Source organism: Schistocerca serialis, chromosome 4 (genome assembly GCF_023864345.2).
Source record: "Schistocerca serialis cubense isolate TAMUIC-IGC-003099 chromosome 4, iqSchSeri2.2, whole genome shotgun sequence".
In the NCBI taxonomy this organism is placed as follows: domain Eukaryota; kingdom Metazoa; phylum Arthropoda; class Insecta; order Orthoptera; family Acrididae; genus Schistocerca; species Schistocerca serialis.
In genome coordinates this window covers 284334831-284354173 of record NC_064641.1, presented here as the reverse complement: position 1 = coordinate 284354173, position 19343 = coordinate 284334831, and the positions used below count along the sequence as shown (strand labels likewise).

At 40.1% G+C, this 19343-nt stretch overlaps 1 protein-coding gene across 1 annotated transcript in view; it reads right to left on the bottom strand.

The window, feature by feature from the left end:
- The window catches only part of LOC126473879 (ras-related protein Rab-28-like), a 44108-nt gene extending 41497 nt beyond the window's left edge, over window positions 1-2611 (bottom strand). Inside the window, exon 1 of the mRNA XM_050101216.1 lies at window positions 2381-2611. Coding sequence (XP_049957173.1) covers window positions 2381-2455 — 75 coding nt within the window. The 5' untranslated portion in view covers window positions 2456-2611. The remainder of the gene's footprint in view (window positions 1-2380) is intronic.
- Window positions 2612-19343: the final 16732 nt, after the last annotated feature.

Below are 19343 nucleotides of genomic sequence, written 5' to 3'. Positions count from 1 at the left end.
GTGATATGCAGAGTTCACCTCTATAGAAGGACTCATGCTAGTGGGTTTTGAACTTCTTTACTGATTGAATTCTCATAGTCCATATTTCTGTCTCCATCTCATAATCATTTCTCTATACTTTTGCATCTGTTTCGCTAAGTATCTAACTAGTCTTCATTCAATTAATTCAAAATGAGTCTAGAATCATCAAATCCTGCAAAATTTCTTAATTATTCACAGTTTGCTTCCTGAGCATATTATTGTCTCTGTAGCAAACTATATTATGTAAGTGTAAATAAGCAGCAAGTTTGCTTTTGATATGAATGTGGATAATTTCTACAGAAATAACTCTTTTTTACTTAGTTTCTACTCCCTATTATTATGTTTAAGATTGTTCTGTTTTTAACGATAATTGCACACAATTGAAAGAGCTAAAATTGTATTGTTGAAAGTATTTCAATAGTTTCTGTTCAATAATTGTTATGCTACAGTCTTTCATAAACTACAAAGCTGGAGTATTCACAGTATCTTAATTATCTTCCAGTCCAATTCAGCACTCACTGAGTTATCACTGATATTCGCCTCAAGCACCAATCACAACTGCAGCTTAATGCTTCACAGTGAACAAACTCAGTTCTAGAATGAAATTTTCACTCTACAGCAGAGTGTGCGCTGATATGAAACTTCCTGGCAGATTAAAACTGTGTGCCAGACCAAGACTCGAACTCGGGACCTTTGCCTTTCGCGTGCAAGTGCTCTACCAACTGAGCTACCCAAGCACGACTCACGCCCCGTCCTCACAGTGAAGTTTGGAAGGTAGGAGATGAGGTGTGCTTGGGTAGCTCAGTTGGTAGAGCACTTGCCCGCGAAAGGCAAAGGTCCCGAGTTCGAGTCTCGGTCCGGCACACAGTTTTAATCTGCCAGGAAGTTTCATATCAGCGCACACTCCGCTGTAGAGTGAAAATTTCTTTCTAGAAACATCCCCCCAGGCTGTGGCTAAGCCATGTCTCCGCAATATCCTTTCTTCCAGGAGTGCTAGTTCTGCAAGGTTCGCAGGGAGGCTTCTGTGAAGTTTGGAAGGTAGGAGACAAGGTACTGGCGGAATTAAAGCTGTGAGGACGGGGCGTGAGTCGTGCTTGGGTAGCTCAGTTGGTAAAGCACTTGCCCGCGAAAGGCAAAGGTCCCGAGTTTGAGTCTCGGTCTGGCACACAGTTTTAATCTGCCAGGAAGTTTCAAACTCAGTTCTACCTACATAACTGCATTTTTGAAATAAATGCAGAGAACCTGCGATTATCTAAGCAAATGAAACCAACAAGACAATTGCACATTGGGTCCAGTCAGTTGTCATGAAAGCAGGGCATATTTCAGTTGGCACCTGGCTCTTTCAAAGAGGACATCATTATTAATTTCCAATATATTATCAAAGAATAACAAATATATTTCACCGACTCAAAGAATTCCAGCTGCAAAATTGTCAATACTGCACCTCTACTAACTTATTTATTTTTTTAATGAAAAAAATTCTGCTTTACACTAGGATTTGGAACTTTATGTAACTGTAATTAGTACAAGTCTGCAAAAGAAGTGAGTGGTACAGCCAAACTTTGGGTGCATCAAATTTTGAGACTCAACACAAATAAGTTTGTGGCAAGCCCTGACAGAAAAAAAGTGTGTGCCTTTTAAACAAAAACCATAAGCGTTTAAGAATCGTGTTTATATAAAAATAATTATAAACAAAGCTAATGCAGAGTAGAATTCAACCTGTACCGGTCAAAAGCTGAAAATTTCATTTTATGCCTTAAGGTAAAACATTAATGTGCAGGTTTTTTGTTTCAGTGATTTATTAAAGCTATTATAAATACATTCCAAACGAAAAATAATAGTAATTACAAGTATTTCAGTACAGTTCAGAGTCGTCAAAGTACGTACAAATTACAGTGCTTGTGCAATACAAATTTTTTCAAGTGGTTGTTTGCACTAATTTTCAATGTGACTGTTAATACCAGGCTGTCGGACTGGCTATCACCAGCGTATATAATTACTAAAGTTTATCAACTCCCTCTCATCTAACGGCATGGTTTCCACTGCCACAACAACGGCAACAACCAAATGGATTGAATAGTAAAACTGAATTACCAACGAATCTCTTTTTATTACTCATATCCCATGCCAACAGAAAATTTCCCTGTAACATGATTGCACGCTTGTTTTGACATTTAATCCAAAATCTGTGATCAGTTCACGGAACTTTGTCAACACCTAGACAAAGTATAGTTTCCAACAGCTGGCGTTAATATCACAAAATTACAAAACGAATTCCGTTATCATCGAGTAGCTTGCAAGTGACCTTTCCGTCCTCAAACGACAATTACGTGTCTATGTACGACCTGAAAGCTCTCACCTTCCCTGTAGCGGGTTCCCCTAGTACTATAATTCGTAATTGTTTCTCAGTTAGATCATCTTCAGAATCAGACATACTTTCTGCCCAGTTTCAAAGCTAGCCTGCGTAAACTCGCTTGTTACCTGTCTGTTACCAATATGACTATGTGTCTAACAACAGGACGAAGAGTCAGAATACCCTTCATCACAGTATCAACGTAAACACCATGGAGGTAAGAATAGAGGGAGACGTCGTGACGTCACAGCTGTGAAGCTACGTGAAGGGAGGATGCTAAGTTCACCGGACTTGGATACGATGTGACGTCATTATGACGCAACACGCTACATCGAAAACGATAGAAACCGTATATCGACTATTCGACTTTTGTGAACTTTCGAGAGATTGTGACATGGTAGCGCTGTGCTCTGCGCCATTCGTTTAAATGTGTTTTGCGTTTAAATCGTGTATTGTACTGTGTTTGTGTCCTGTGCGTTGTTTTTCGTTTGCTCGTCTCTAATTATGTGTTCTCCATTCGAGAGACTAATGAGAGAAAAGCTTACCACCATGGAATGCTTTGACACTGCATTCAATCATTTCATACGTCAATCCATGCGTCAATCAGTACTAGACACTAACCTTTGGTTAAGATTACATTGAGAAATCCACTTCCCCTCGTATATCATCTCCGGTCGACGATTTTTCTTCAACAATGCCTCATATTTTTCTTTTTAAGTTCGAAATTCAATCATTCTACACATCAGTCATTACTGGACACTAAGGTACCTGTCCGAGTGTAAAATAACTTGGAATCATGGTTAATAAAAGACTATCGTGGGATGGACATATAAATTACTTAGCTAACAAACTTGCACGAGTTCTCTTTCAGCTATATATATTAAGAAAAAAAAGTCAGCAAGAATATGCTGCTACAATCTAATATGTACTGACATTGTATGAAACCATACTAAAATGTTGATAATAAATAAATATTATTTTCGGCGTAAGCATTCAATACAACAATCACACAATCTAATCTGGTCGAGACATAAGAAGACTTCACTTTTTTACGTGGTGTTTTCAAGGCCACGGTCAGGAATATTTCTATTAATATCCAGCTCTTTTATTTTGGCGAAATACATATACGCTACCACACTGAGCTGTTTTCAGAATCGCACGTGTCAAAACAAGCCACTAGCTGACGACAGTTTACAATCTCAAACGTTCGTAAAAGTCGATAGGTGTGTTAATCGACTAAAGCGTATATACGGCATAATGACGTCACATCATATCCAGGTTGGGTGAACTTAGCATCCTCCTATGTGAAGCCGAGGGTAGCCATCTCGATCCGACCAAAACATTGCTGCTGTAAGGTAGTGTGAATAGGCTTGTCGCTCGCTTTTGGAAGGATTTTGCGCTATTATGGTGACTTGTGTGGTGTTCGGATGTACGAATCGTTCTGATTGTGATGCGAAATCGAAGGGAATAACGTTTCATGTGTAAGTTGTCTCGTTAAGTGTGATTTTACAATTTCATTGTGAATGAACGTGTGCTACATCGGTACTTGTACTATAGCGTGTTTTTCTCATGTATGATTTTAGATTTCCTAAAAATGAAAGTCGGAAAGCTCTGTGGGAGAATGCCGTGAGGAGGAAGAATTGGCGTGCGTCTAAATGGAGCACTATATGTTCTCAGCGTTTCCGAGAAGAAGACATAGACCGAACTTCCCTTTCAACAGTAAGGCTCCGAGAAAATGCTGTACCATCAGTTTTCCCTACACACCCAAAACATTTGCAAAATGTATGTTAATTCAAAGAATTAAATTCTTAGTTTTCAAGTTCACGTTTCAGTATAATACGTACATATCGTCGATAATCGAAGTGTTGAGTAACTCACTTTGTCTTCATCATGTACCAAATTAAAAGCTAACACTACATTAACTGGCGTAAAGTATAGGCCTAAACAGGACACTGTGTAGATTTGCCATTCTATGTACCGTATTTCAGTAAATATTGGTGGTAATGAACAGTGTTTCCCAGTAGTGTAACGTAACTGAAATGTCCCAGTACGTATTACAAACAAAATGTATTTATGGGGCTTTGGAGGGAGGGTATAGCTAACTTAGTTTTCAGTTTCTATTATTTAGTTTGTGATACACGTTTATTACTGAATTAACAAAATTGTATCGTTTACATTGAAGGCTAGCTATTCGTAATATTACATTAAAAACTATTTTTAATCAGAAGAAATGCGGAATTTCGCCTTTACGAGATTTTTTTTAAACAAAAACTTTGAAACAACCAATCTGATGACGTTACATGCGTATATGGTGCAATTAGCGACTGTAATACACGCAGCGCTATAGCACACACTGGCAATGTTTTGGTCAGAGTGTCATGGCAACGAGCCACGCCCCCATGACTTCAAAACGTAGTACGGCTGGGATACGTAGCACCATCTCCCCTTATTCTTACCTCCATGGTAAACACTAATCGGCCTTATCTCTGGTATTTCCGTGAAGGAAGCAAAGAAGAGGCTTGTCATACATCACAAACGTGCAGCCGACGTATGCCATCGTAAGCAGCCCAAAACATTAGGTTCACTGCAACAATACTTCCCCGTGATTCCACTCTGACGTGTCTGTGCTCGGTTGGGTGCGTTGACTGTGTGAAGTAGTTGCTTCACAAAAATGCCAGCTTGCTTGTTGAAGGAGCAATATTGTCTTTTGCATGCATGAATTATAGTTGCACTTTATACTTTTATTGTAGTGGTTTTATTTGTATCATTTGACTTTATGTGATTCTTGAGTTTCTCCCGGCGTATTTGATAGTCAAAATATCCACGGGTGTGCTGCCGGTCTATAGTGTCCAACGGGCACAATATTTCGGCGATCATACATGTCGCCATCATCAGGTGAACTGACGGACTGAGCTCCTGTGAACGTGCCGGCACGGAGATCCGTACGCTATGGCTGCTCAGAGGGAACTGGGTTCGGTCGCGGCGGCGGCCGATTTAAATACCCTCCGCCCGTGGCGCGCTCCCTCCGCCGTCCGCGCCCCGCGCCACGGTCGCGCGGTGGAACAGATTGCGACGGCGTCTGAGATGACGTCGGAGTGATGGCTCTGTCCGCCGTGGTCGTCACAACTATACGTTTGCTCGATTTACTCTTGATTAACCCGATCGCTGGTTCCCAAGCCTTGCTAAGATTATAGCCACAGTCGCGGTTTATGAGGTCGTCATTGGTGCGAATTTCGATGGCCTCTCTAACAACGCTGTCCCAGTATCTCGACGTCTGTACCAGAATCCTCGTGCGGTCATATTCCATGGCGTGATTTTCCGACAAACAATGTTCAGCGACCGCCGACTTGCTCGGATACATCAGGCGAGTGTGCCTCTGGTGTTCACGGCATCGATCCTCGACGGTACGCATCGTCTGACCAATATACGACTTGCCACATTGACACGGAATCTGGTACACGCCGGCCTTCCTCAAACCGAGGTCATCTTTGGCGCTCCCCACCAGTGCACGAGTTTTATTTGGAGGACAAAACACAGTTCCGACCCGGTGTTTCTTCAGAATGCGAGCGATTTTCCCCGAGAGTGCGCCTGTGTATGGAATAAATGCAGTGCCTACCTCCTCCCTCGTGACTTCATCCATCTCAAGAGGTTGTGCTGCAGTGGTTGGGCGGAGAGCACGTTGAATCTGCCACTCTGAGTACCCATTTTTCCGAAATACAGTTCTCAGATGTTCCAATTCCTGGGGTAGACTCTCTGCGTCAGAGATAGTGCGCGCCCTATGTACTAGAGTTTTAAGTACCCCATTCCTCTGTGAAGGGTGGTGGCAGCTGTCTGCGTGCAAATACAGATCAGTGTGCGTAGTCTTCCGATACACCCCATGACCTAGGGTGCCGTCAGCCCTTCTCTTGACCAAGACGTCAAGGAAAGGTAATTTACCCTCCGTTTCAGTCTCCATAGTGAATTTGATGTTGGGGTGTATGGAGTTTAGATGTGTAAGGAAGTCAAGGAGTTTATCCATACCATGTGGCCAGATGACGAACGTGTCGTCCACGTAACGGAAAAAGCAAGTAGGTTTCCATACGGATGACGACAGGGCTTCCTCCTCGAAGTTCTCCATGTACAAATTCGCTACCACCGGTGAGAGTGGACTACCCATGGCGACTCCCTCCGTTTGTTCGTAGTATTCTCCATTAAAAAGAAAATACGTGGAAGTCAAGACATGCCTAAAAAGTTCAGTGGTCTTCTCGTCAAACTTCTGACTAATCAATTCTAGTGACTCTCGCAGGGGTACCCTCGTAAACAAGGAAACGACGTCAAAACTCACCATGATATCTGACTCATCCAACCTGAAGCTGTCAAGGCGTTTAACAAAATCCACGGAATTACGGATGTGATGAGGGCATTTACCCACATAAGGACTTAATAATCCCGTCAGGTATTTGGCCAACAAATATGTAGGTGCCCTGATGTTGCTGACAATGGGGCGTAATGGTATCCCCTCTTTGTGAACCTTCGGGAGTCCATATAGTCTAGGCGGTACCGGACCTTGGGGTAACAATTCTTGAGATGGATGAAGTCACGAGGGAGGAGGTAGGCACTGCATTTATTCCATACACAGGCGCACTCTCGGGGAAAATCGCTCGCATTCTGAAGAAACACCGGGTCGGAACTGTGTTTTGTCCTCCAAATAAAACTCGTGCACTGGTGGGGAGCGCCAAAGATGACCTCGGTTTGAGGAAGGCCGGCATGTACCAGATTCCGTGTCAATGTGGCAAGTCGTATATTGGTCAGACGATGCGTACCGTCGAGGATCGATGCCGTGAACACCAGAGGCACACTCGCCTGATGTATCCGAGCAAGTCGGCGGTCGCTGAACATTGTTTGTCGGAAAATCACGCCATGGAATATGACCGCACGAGGATTCTGGTACAGACGTCGAGATACTGGGACAGCGTTGTTAGAGAGGCCATCGAAATTCGCACCAATGACGACCTCATAAACCGTGACTGTGGCTATAATCTTAGCAAGGCTTGGGAACCAGCGATCGGGTTAATCAAGAGTAAATCGAGCAAACGTATAGTTGTGACGACCACGGCGGACAGAGCCATCACTCCGACGTCATCTCAGACGCCGTCGCAATCTGTTCCACCGCGCGACCGTGGCGCGGGGCGCGGACGGCGGAGGGAGCGCGCCACGGGCGGAGGGTATTTAAATCGGCCGCCGCCGCGACCGAACCCAGTTCCCTCTGAGCAGCCATAGCGTACGGATCTCCGTGCCGGGACGTTCACAGGAGCTCAGTCCGTCAGTTCACCTGATGATGGCGACATGTATGATCGCCGAAATATTGTGCCCGTTGGACACTATAGACCGGCAGCACACCCGTGGATATTTTGACTATTTGACTTTATATTTGCCATACCTTATACAGTGTCCGATCTTTCTCTCCTTTCCTGTGTTTATTCATTGCCTTTCACATTGTGAACGCTCCAACAACCGACCCCTGTTGTGGCAATGGTCTCGTCCTTGCACGATACAAGTCTACGTAACTGCACTGATTGTTGGTACAGCATCTCATAACCTAAATTCCTCCCACCGATAATTATGCATTGTTCACATTTCCTCCCGCTTTACAAAAGATTCTGGCTAGGAACAGCCGGAGAGAGCGGTCATGTGAGTGTGTGAGTTTTGTGTGTATGACTGTATGAATGTGTATATGTACCTTGCCTCCTTTCTGAAGAAGGCTTCCGCTTAAAATTTATGTGAACACTCTTATCGTCGTGCCTGTCTGCTGTTCAACGTGGAGTAGCAATCTCCCTATTTCATAGTACAGTTTTTCCCTCCTGTAATTCGTTGTAAATAATCCACTGTTCTTCAACAGGAACAATGATATACATAATTACAATACCACAAGAAAAAATGACGTTCATTATGCCACATTAAGGTTGTCTGTAGCACAAGCAGAGGCTCACAAAACTTTTGCTCATTTGCCCATTGATGTAAAATGCCTGACAGACAGCAAAGCAATATTTGAAACTAAACTGAAAACGTTACTCTTTGACAACTCCTCCTGTTCGCTAAAGATTATCTAGTACTGTAATGTGTAAATGGTTATGGGTATGAATTCCTGGCTAACATATGTCTGTCTTTAATTAAAAAACGAAAATACTAATAAATGATTAGCATTTAGTCATATCTAAAAAAAGATGTCAGTATATAACAACAAGTTCCACAATATTACGATTTATCGCGCAAATGATACTTGGAACACGAAAATGACTAACTAACCAACTATTGGTATATGACAAAGCATGGTATAGGCTCATATACTTCGTAAACCTCAAAATTAAATTCAAAAGTAAAATCAAGCAGATGATCAAAGTAGTTTACGATCCTGTTGTGCTGTGTTTGTTTATTACTGAAAAACTGGCACAGTTACTGGCGAGAAACATTCCAGGAAAAGAAGTTAACAGGCTACTGTTGGAAAGGCAGATGTAAATGTTACACAGGTTAGGCTATCATTACTAAAGAATGACATAGATGCATGTTGAAGCAAAATATCCATTTTACGGAGTATAAGCGTTTGAAACTATCCCCTTAATCACATTTATAGTATTGCACTATGCTGGAACATGTTTAAAAAATTGCATCTTTTTTCACCTTGTAAATTGCTATTATTGTTCCCACACTGAATGACACATCTTAAGCAAGATTCCAAAGTGAGTAGATGTGTAAATTACAATGAAACTAATGTACTGACAATTTAATGAAACAAGAACTCTATTCGATCCAGTTCGGTTTCTTTAACATTTCAATAAATGTTCACTTTGTTGAAATGCACAAGATATGGCAGCATCGTTTGCGTCTTCCCTCATTGCACACGTTTGTAGGCTAGCAAAAAACATGTAGCCAAGTTTGTTGCAAATATGAACATTAAAATGTTGTGCATACGAGTTGAAAGATGAAAAGATAATGAACAAGAAGCAGTACCAATAAGCAAACAAGCATTGGTTTCAGAATTTCAGCTTCAATTGCTGTCGATAGCAATACAGTAAAAGTGGGGTTAAATGTATTCCGTAAGCATGCTTTTCACACCACTTCCATTTCTTCTTGGTTATTCGAAATATATAAACAACAACAAGCTACAGTAATGAGACCAAGTGTGTCATACTACTAAAGGAAATACGTATGTAAGAACAGAAAACCGTCCGAAATTGTCTTCCTGACACTATGTTATTCATTTAAGCACTGTAATTTTTAGTATTTAAAACAGTTGTGTGCACTCGACAGAAACAATGAACAAGAAGCAATCTTAAACATTTGTCTGCTAATCTTTTGGGCTACTTAAGATGGCGGCTGGCCCGCCTACTCGGATAGCATTCATTTCACGCTAAGTGAGGAGAGCCCTACGTCATAGTGATGTAGGCACGCGTCATCATGTTCCGCGAGTTGTTCGATCGACTGTTGTGTGTATGCTGTATACATCGACTGTTGTGTGTCTCTTCGATCTGCATTGCTATTTGTTTGTGTGGTTTCATTGTCGTCACACAAGTATATGCCTGTGGCAATTCCTGGGTATTTCTCTTGGGGCCGGTCGCAGTGGCCGTGCGGTTAAAGGCGCTGCAGTCTGGAACCGCAAGACCGCTACGGTCGCAGGTTCGAATCATGCCTCGGGCATGGATGTTTGTGATGTCCTTAGGTTAGTTAGGTTTAACTAGTTCTAAGTTCTAGGGGACTAATGACCTTAGCAGTTGAGTCCCATAGTGCTCAGAGCCATTTGAACCATTTTTTTTTCTCTTGGAGGTTAGAATCCTTGATATTTCTACTGCCATTCTGCCAATGAACTATACACTTGTGTCTAGGGACAGCGAATACTGGTTCCAATAGAATGCTCTCGGCTAGCCTCAGGTCTGCAGCTCGTAGCACTCCCTGGTGGAAGTCAACAACAACTGACAGTAGTCTTTTGTGTACTATTCGCATATATTGGTTACTATGCGTTTCTTTACTTTAATACAGCTCTCATTTGAAAAATGTAAAATTAGTTACAATTTGTGCTCCGCAACATGTTGCAATAATAAAAGCTTATATCGCCAAGTCGCCCAGGATAACAAAATTTCCGTAAAAATTAACCTTCCTACCACAAAATGGTGTCGAATCTGACACATCTTGTTCGTTTTTATTTGGAGAGGAAACAGTGCCAGTGTGTTATATATCTATGTAAATCAAATGCACCTGATTTATAAAAGGAAAAAATAGTTTATTAGCTAGCTGTTGTGTACAGCACAGCCTTGTGATAGGTATCCTGATATTCCATCTTGTGGCAGGAAAGTTAACAAAACTTCCAAATGGCCTTTACTTTTTTCTTTACTTCAGGAGTATGAAGCAAAGGAATACAGCTTCTTGTTTAATCTGCAAATCTTTACTACAGATTACATTTCAGCATCAGTCTCTCAGACTTTTATCTTGAATGCCTCAGAACTCGCTTTCCCAGAAAATTATCGAAAGACAGGTCTGTTGTTAGGTTTTTTGCCGCCATAGGTTAGAAATGAAAAATTATGCCTCCTCTTTTTTACTATCTTCGATCGCTCTGATATCCTCCTCCCTCCCCCTCCACCACCATCAACATCCAATGGCACAACAATGCAAATCTCCAAATATAATTTTCCTATTACACTTCTTCATTCTTTGCTCAATTGTTTCAGTGTTTGATTTGAAATTAATTTTTTTCTGTCCTTTTCTGCGCTTAAAATTTTGCCAACCTGGGCAAATGCCTAGTCTTGCTTAATGGTATACATAGCTGTTTGGAAAGCATGATGTTTCTACAATGTTCTTCTACTCTCATACCAAATATGTGGAATTACCGAATTTCATCAGACTCGAAACTAATGAAATAATATATTTATTTGAAGAATATGATATAGAAGTTTTCATTTGATGTGTATTCAATTTAAATCTCTCATTTCTGAGGCATGGCCTCAGAAGGTTTAGAAAAAATACTGTCACTTACTTTGTTATGGTTCTCACTATCAAAAATGTGCTTAAGCAATGACAATTTTCATTTATTTTTTATTTATCAGGAAAAACGCTAATGGCAGTCAGACAGCACAGCCTGTTTTTATTTTAAACTCTCTTATGTTGTACAGTGCTAAAGTAGTCTTAATAATCAGTACTCCTGAATTTCTGGAACATAATTTGCACTTTACAGGAAATTCCTTCATTCGAAACATCTTTAGCTAGAAAATTTCCTATGTCACTACTACTGAGACTATAAAACAGTTTGTCGAGTTTTCGTAATATTTCATACACAGACAAAAATTGTATAAACGGTGGTATAGTATAGATCCTGCTCTAATGTAGACTAGTTAAGCTAACTAGCTTATGTCGAAAAACCAGTCAACTGTGTTTTATTTTCCATTCCAAAGTAATACATTAATGAATACTTCTGCAACTGCAGGATTCTGAAAGATAATTGTGGCAGTCTTTGTGTTGTTGGCAGATTAAATCCGCTGAAAGGACTGTTACATAAAAATACAAAGCTACTCATGAACTGCTTTAGTCAGATAATACCTTCTCGAGAGAATTATATAAAGTTTCGCTACGTAAAGATAAAATTCACCTTCAAGTTAATGAAGGAAACCAGTGACAATGACGTTTGTGCAGACATTGGCGACAAGCACCAGATTCAGACCAAACTATCTGTAGTCCTTTGCAGTAAGAAACATGTAGTTTTGGTCAATTAAGATAATAAGAAACTCAACACTTTTCTAGTGAAAAATTACTCTTAGTCTGGGGAGAACTCATTAAGTGTTTAGTTGTGGCATATATTTTCGAAGATTTATTTGTGAAGTCTTTCATTACCGTAAACTAGGTCCTCAAAACTGCATAAGCGACCTAGGCAGTTAACATACAATTTTGAATTTTGCGCAGAATGAATCAAGCAGCTCTTTGTCCTTTTCAAAGGAAGCACAACGAGCTGCAGATCTGAGGCCAATTGAGCTCAAACGATCGGCTCACCTGACTGGCACCATTATTTGCTGTCCCTTGATACAAGTGAACTTTACCACAAGCGACAAACTGTGTCTTTAGGTTCGTTCAAACAGCAGTCAAAAAGCTATTTTCAAACGTCACAAAACAGGCTTTACTTCAAATGCACAGGAATGAACTTTTTCGAGCTGCAGGAAATTTTCACACTGCTTAAACTGAACTGAAGTGAGTTGAATTGATTTATTTGCCAGTAAACAACTGTTGTGTTGTATACAGCATCATCTGTTGTACAAACTATTATAAATTGGTTAACACATAGAAATATTTTTACCTGTACATATATATTGCTTATTATATAGATCACAAATTAGATTGTATGCTATAACTTACAATTTTATTTGTTAAAATCATGTTTGTAATAAAATATCATGTTTTTCATTCTACATTAATTCATCTGTATTATAAAATCGACAGCTCCAAGTATTAAGATCGTAAGTCCAAAAATGGCTAAATTGAGTTACAATGCTTGGCAGAATTGTTGCCTCCATTCTTTTCCCCTTTAAAAGTATCGTATCTCTAGCGCCGCAACTTAAGTAGCAATAGCAATCGTTAGAATATCGTAAGTCAGCTAAGAGGCTCTTTCACCAATGATAATGATCGCAAGTTACGTTACGATGTTTTTCCTGGGGGAATTGTAGCGGAACAAATATCGTAAGTGTAGTTATGATGTTTGTACAGGGAAATTTTATTGTGTAGATGCATGCGATGTTTTTCACTCGCCCATTAAGTTGGTAGCATTGTTGTCCCAGGTTGTTTGTAGCCAACAATAAGTATGTTCATTGTAGATGTGGTCATCAGTACGAGTATAACCAGTTATTTTGCGTAGCACAGTAATTGATAAACATCTGTGTGAACGGGTTCCGAGTGTGCTGCTTTTGTAATTAGTATTATTTATTACATTTTTGAATAATTATGTACGCAAGTAGAGCATTAAAAATAATGGACATGGTTCTCAGCCCAACGAAAGATGATGAACATAAGCACTCATTTTCTTTTATTGTAACAAAAACAAAGAACGTAATTTCGTATATACAATTGAAAACCTGAAACAGCGCCAGAATTCTATAGACAACAAAAATAAATACGGTTTCTCGTTTTATATACAAATTAAGAATATTTTTCGTAAATTTATGGCTGCAGTTCTATTTAGCCCTACAAATAATTTGTATTGTCGCAGTAATAATTACTGTCAGACGCCATTCGCGTCATTCAACAGGAGACGGAAGTGCAAATAAAAGGGAACCACTTCTCACTGATGCTGGGTGCTCTAGTTCGTGGCTGTTGAAGTGATGACAACATAAAATAGTTCAAAATTAATTGATACATCGTGTTTTGATGATAGTGATGACTCTGTTGCTGATCCTGACTTCGTTGCCACAACAGCTGATGATTCATCAAGCAGCAGTGACGAGAAGGAACAAAAGAGAAAAAAGTTCAAAGGGAAATATAACAAAGACCAAGGTAAACAATCAAGTTTTCTGTAGCATAGTACATTTCGCAAAACAATATAATATAGGTATTTTATTTTAAAATTACGCATTTTTACTGCAGGAGAGATCTCCTCACAAACTACTGGGCAACGCTTAAATCTTTCTCCACCCATATCCACAGTGAAACGTAATACAACTATATCCTCACCAAACACTGTTAGCACACGACGATGTGAAAATAAGGATAAAAAGACCCCTAAAAGGAGTAGGAACCCAGCCTCATGGATAGTAAATACAGCAAAAGAATCTCTCAACAGAGGGTTTGCACACATTGGTCGAAAAGGTGCTGAAATAAAAGCAAGAGTAATGAAGCCTGGATGCGATCCTAACTTATGCCGACTAAAATGTCATAAGAAGTTAACTCAAAAAATCAGGCAGGATATTTTTTAAGAGTTCTGGCAGATGAGGGATCATAGCAGACAACGAGAGTTCGTCTATCGACATGTGAAAAATGTAAGCAGGAAACAGATTCGAAATGTGGCAGAATCAAGAAGAAAATTTTCAAGACAGTATTCTATAACAGTCGATGGGAATATCATTCAGGTGTGTCAGAAAATGTTTCTGCACACTCTCTCTATTACAGATATGTGGGTGAGAACTGCCATGCAAAAACTGAGTACAGATGGAATTCTGTCACCTGAAATGAAAGGTAAGCATTCCAGAAGGGGAAATACAATAGGGTCTCAAATAAAGGAGTCAGTGCAAGAGCACATAAACAGCTTTCCTTGTGTAAAGTCACATTACACAAGAAATGAAACAAGCAGAAAATATCTTGATGCAGAACTGTACATTGCAAAAATGCACAGAATGTACCAGGAATGGATCAAGGAAAGAAAATATGCCACCATATATCCTGCCACATTAAGGCAATAAACTGATATATTCAACCAAGAATATAATTTGTCATTCTTTCGGCCTAAAAAGGATAAGTGTGAACTATGTGAGCTTTACGATACTTCCTCTGGAGAGGAGAAAGCAAAGTTGGAAGACAAATACATGTCTCACATTGCCAATAAAACTATTGTCGTGGATCTGAAAGAAAAAGACAAAACGAGTTCAATCTCGGACAAGTCCATTATTAGTGAATGTTTCGATCTGCAGAAAGTGTTGGCTACTCCTCAGTCTGATGTGAGCCTTTACTACTACAAACGGAAATATTCCACCTACAATTTTACAGTATACGACATGGGAAACAAGGAAGGGAATTGCTATGTTTGGCATGAGGCCACTGCCTGCCATGGTCCAAATGAAATAGCTAGCTGTCTTTACCATTTCTTGCAGATGAAAGCTTGCAAAGGTGGAAAAACATTCAACCTGTACTCTGATAACCGTGGAGGCAAAATAGGAACAGATTCCTATTTTGTATGTTCGTCATTGCTTCCGTTAAGTTTGGAATTTCGATCACACATGACTTTCTAGAACAGGGTCACTCCCAGAATGAAGGTGACTCAATGCACACTCTGATCGAAAGAAGAAAGAAGAATCAATCAGTGTACGTTCCAGATCAATGGGTCACTTTAATTAGAATGAGTAAGGTCACTGGAAATCCATACACAGTTAATGAAATGAGTCAGGACTTAATCTACAACTTCAAGAAAGTAGTGCAGAAGCAACAGTGGATGTATGACACTAATCAAAATAAGGTGATGTTGAGTAAAGTACGGGAAATTGCTGTCTTTGAAGGCCGACCATACGAAGTGTACTTTAAGTACACTTACCAGGAAGAAGCAAAGTGTATCTTTGTCCAGAAGCGTTCTAGAGGACGACAGTTATCATCCTGCGACATCCTTGAATAGGCATATCACGGAATCTTACTGATCAGTGAACTGAAGTTGGAGGATATCTTGTCCTTGTGTGACAGCAAGTGCATCCCAAGTGTTTATCATCCATTTTATCAAAGCCTGGTTTCAACACAAACTGATACACCAGAACAACATGACAATGATGTGTCAAGTGCAGATGAATGATGAGCTATTGCCAAAAGTGCTCAAAAAATTTTAACACCTTATTTAGTCAGTTTTTGTTATAATAAAGCAATTGTAACGCAACTTAGATAGAAATATTCTGTATATTTTTCCAGAGAAAAACATCGTAAGTTCGAAAACTATACTTTTGGAAAAGGGTGGAGCACATTAGAATAGTACATTTAAATCTCTTCATTCATAGCTGTTTACCTGTGAAGTTTCATTACAACTTAAATAAATTCTGATTTACACTGTTTACTTAAACTTCCTTTTGCTTCCCCTGTAAAATTGACAATTTTGAGTTACAATGTTAATACTTGGGGCCATCGAAATGCTTTTTCTTTCAAACCCTGTCACTACCACTATTTTTTATTTATTTTCTGGGTAATTCCCTTGTGTCACGTAGTATATTGTTGAAAAATATTTTGACAGCTTTTAAAAAATTATTTTTGACTTTATTTAAACGAACCCAAAAAATTTCTTGTAAATCCCTGCTTCTTGATTCACATGAGTAGACATCCAATCTATTTACATACATGTGGAACTTCTGTTTGACGTGCATAAGTACTTTGAATATGTATAGATTGTGGACTGAAAGCGTTTTGTGCCCCACAAAGTATTGTCTGCAAGAAGTTAAGATGCTCAAATCAAAAATGTCTGATGGATTTAGTCTGGCAGAAGAAAACCACATTTGCTCAAGCAAAAGAAGTGTTCCATTATGAAAGTGTGTAAGAAAAAAGTCATAGTATGCCTTAAGCATGAGCTCTTTACTCACACAATCTTTCAGTTTCCTAAGGAGATAATAAACTCTTGCCAGTTTACTGCAGAACATTTCTGTATGGATATTCCTCATAATTAACTAACAAAGTGACCAAAGTATCCGGACACCTGGCTGAAAATGACTTAGAAGTTCGTGGCGCCCTTCATCGGTAATACTGGAATTCAGTACGGTATTGGCCCACCCTTAACCTTGATGACAGCTTCCACTCTCGCAGACATATACGTTTAATCAGTTGCTGGAAGGTTTCTTGGGGAATGACAGGCCATTCTTCACGGGGTGCTCCACCGAAGAGAGGTATCGATGTTGGTCAGTGAGGCCTGGCACGAAGTCGACGTTCCAAAACATCCCAAAGGTGTTATGTAGGATTCAGGTCAGGACTCTGTTCAGGCCAGTCCATTACAGGGATCTTATTGTCGTGTAACCACTCCGATACAGGTCGTGCATTATGAACAGGTGCTCCATCATGTTGAAAGATGCAATCGCCATCCCCAAATTGCTCCTCAACAGTGGGAAGCAAGAACGTGCTTAAGACATCAGTGTAGGCCTGTGCTGTGATATTGCCACGCAAAACAATAAAGGGTGCAAGCCAACTCCATGAAAAACACGACCATACCAAAACACAACCGCTTTCGAATTTTACTTTGGCACTACACATGTTGGCAGATGACGTTCACCGGGCATTCACCATACCCACACACTGCCATCGGATCGCCACATTGTGTACCGTGATTCGTCACTCCACGCAACGTTTTTCCACTGTTCAATCGCCCAGTGTTTACGCTCCTTACACCAAACGAAGCGTCGCTTGGCATTTACCAGCATGATGTGTGGCTTATGAGCAGCCGCTCGACCATGAAATACAAGTTTTCTCACGTCCCGCCTAACTGTCATAGTACTTGCTGTGGATGCTGGTGCAGTTTGGAATTCCTTTGTGATGATCTGGATATCTGCCTATTACACATTACGACCCTCTTCAACTGCCGGCAGTCTCTATTAGTCAACAGACGAGGTCGGCGTGTAAGCTTTTGTGCTGTATGTCTCCCTTCATGTTTACACCTCACAACATCATCAGAAACAGTGGACCTAGGGACGTTAGGAGTGTGGATATCTCGCGTACAGAAGTATAACACAAATGACACCCAATCACCTGACCACGTTTGAAGTCCGTGAGTTCCACAGAGTGCCTCATTCTACTCTTTCACGACGTCTAGACTACTGAGGTTGCTGATATGGAGTACCTGGCTGTAGATGGCAGCACATCACTTGGTGTATGTCTAATAATTTACCGAATGCTTGCTTTCAATTTGTCCATTACTAATATCCCTAAGGGGAAAGGGGGTGTGTTCAGTTTTATTTTTATTTAATGTCAACCTATTTCCATGGAACCACTGAGCTGCGTTTTCCACCATGGAGTTGTTCATTTGTTTGACAACATTTACATCATTATGTACTTGACAAAAGTTGTTTCATCGTCGCATATCATGGATTCATATGGTAATAAGTTGGGCAGGACATTGGCATAGACAATAAATAAGAAAGGTCCTATTAATTCTTGTGGGACCCCATATTTTACCTTGAGAAGATTGAAACGCATTTTCTGCCTGTTTTGTTGCTTACCACGTGTAGCTGTAGTTGTCCAACTACGAATTTATTTGTATGTAATATCGGATTCCATTGTTCCAAAACTAGAATGCTGTATTTGGCAGTTTTCATTTTACAATTTGCGTACTTAGAAAACACTATACCCCAAAGGTCTATGAAACACGTTTTTTTATGTAGCTTGACGTACTTAAAAATAAAAAATGCGACATCAGTGTAAAAATGTGTTACCTTCAGTCTCTCACTGTTTATTGTTCCGAATGAAGCTGCTTTTCTACATCTTGTACATCACAAATCCTACTCTTGCACTTATACAATTGTCATAAGATACCTTCAAGCTCTTTGCAAGACGCTTTACGTAGGAATTAAGCAAACTTCTGCTCTACAATGGATTTTTATTGTCTCTCGAAAGGAACTTGCAACTGCAGGTAGTTACAAACATGGAGTAATCAAAATTCCATAGAGCAAACTAGCCTTTTTTTACTCCGAATGGCGGTCTTAAAAATTTGAATAACTTGAATGGCGTTGTTACAGTGGTCTTTGGCACGTCTTCTTCTGCCACAAATATTTGATTATGAGCTTTTTGCGATCTATGAGGCTGACAGTTCGCTAGCAGTTTGGTGAAATCTCTAAAGCCTGTTCTACACAGGATGCGTGAGCTTGCAAGATTAGCTGTGATATGCCGTTTCTGCCAGCGTCTACCGTGTAGACAGAGCCACTTGCACAAGATTCATGTGTATTATCGCTTTTAGTCGCAATAGGATTGGTTCTGTTCTTACTCCTATAAAAGTGCCTCGCGCATATGCTGACAACTGACAAACAGTGCAAAGTGTTTTGTGAATTGTCTCTCCTGCCCAGCGAAACGTTGTTGTTTGTTCGTCTCATAAACAGTTAACGATCGAAACATCTCCTATAAATACACACTGGAATTTAAATGAGAAGACGCTCGTGTGAGAAAACAAATGTAGTTCAATGGTCTGGATCTATCTGGAATTATCCTTAAAATATGTTCTTGTTCTGTTGTACATGCATTCACGATGTAACTAGAGGTGAGCCACAATATGTATTCCCGTTATAGGAAAAAAACTTTCCTG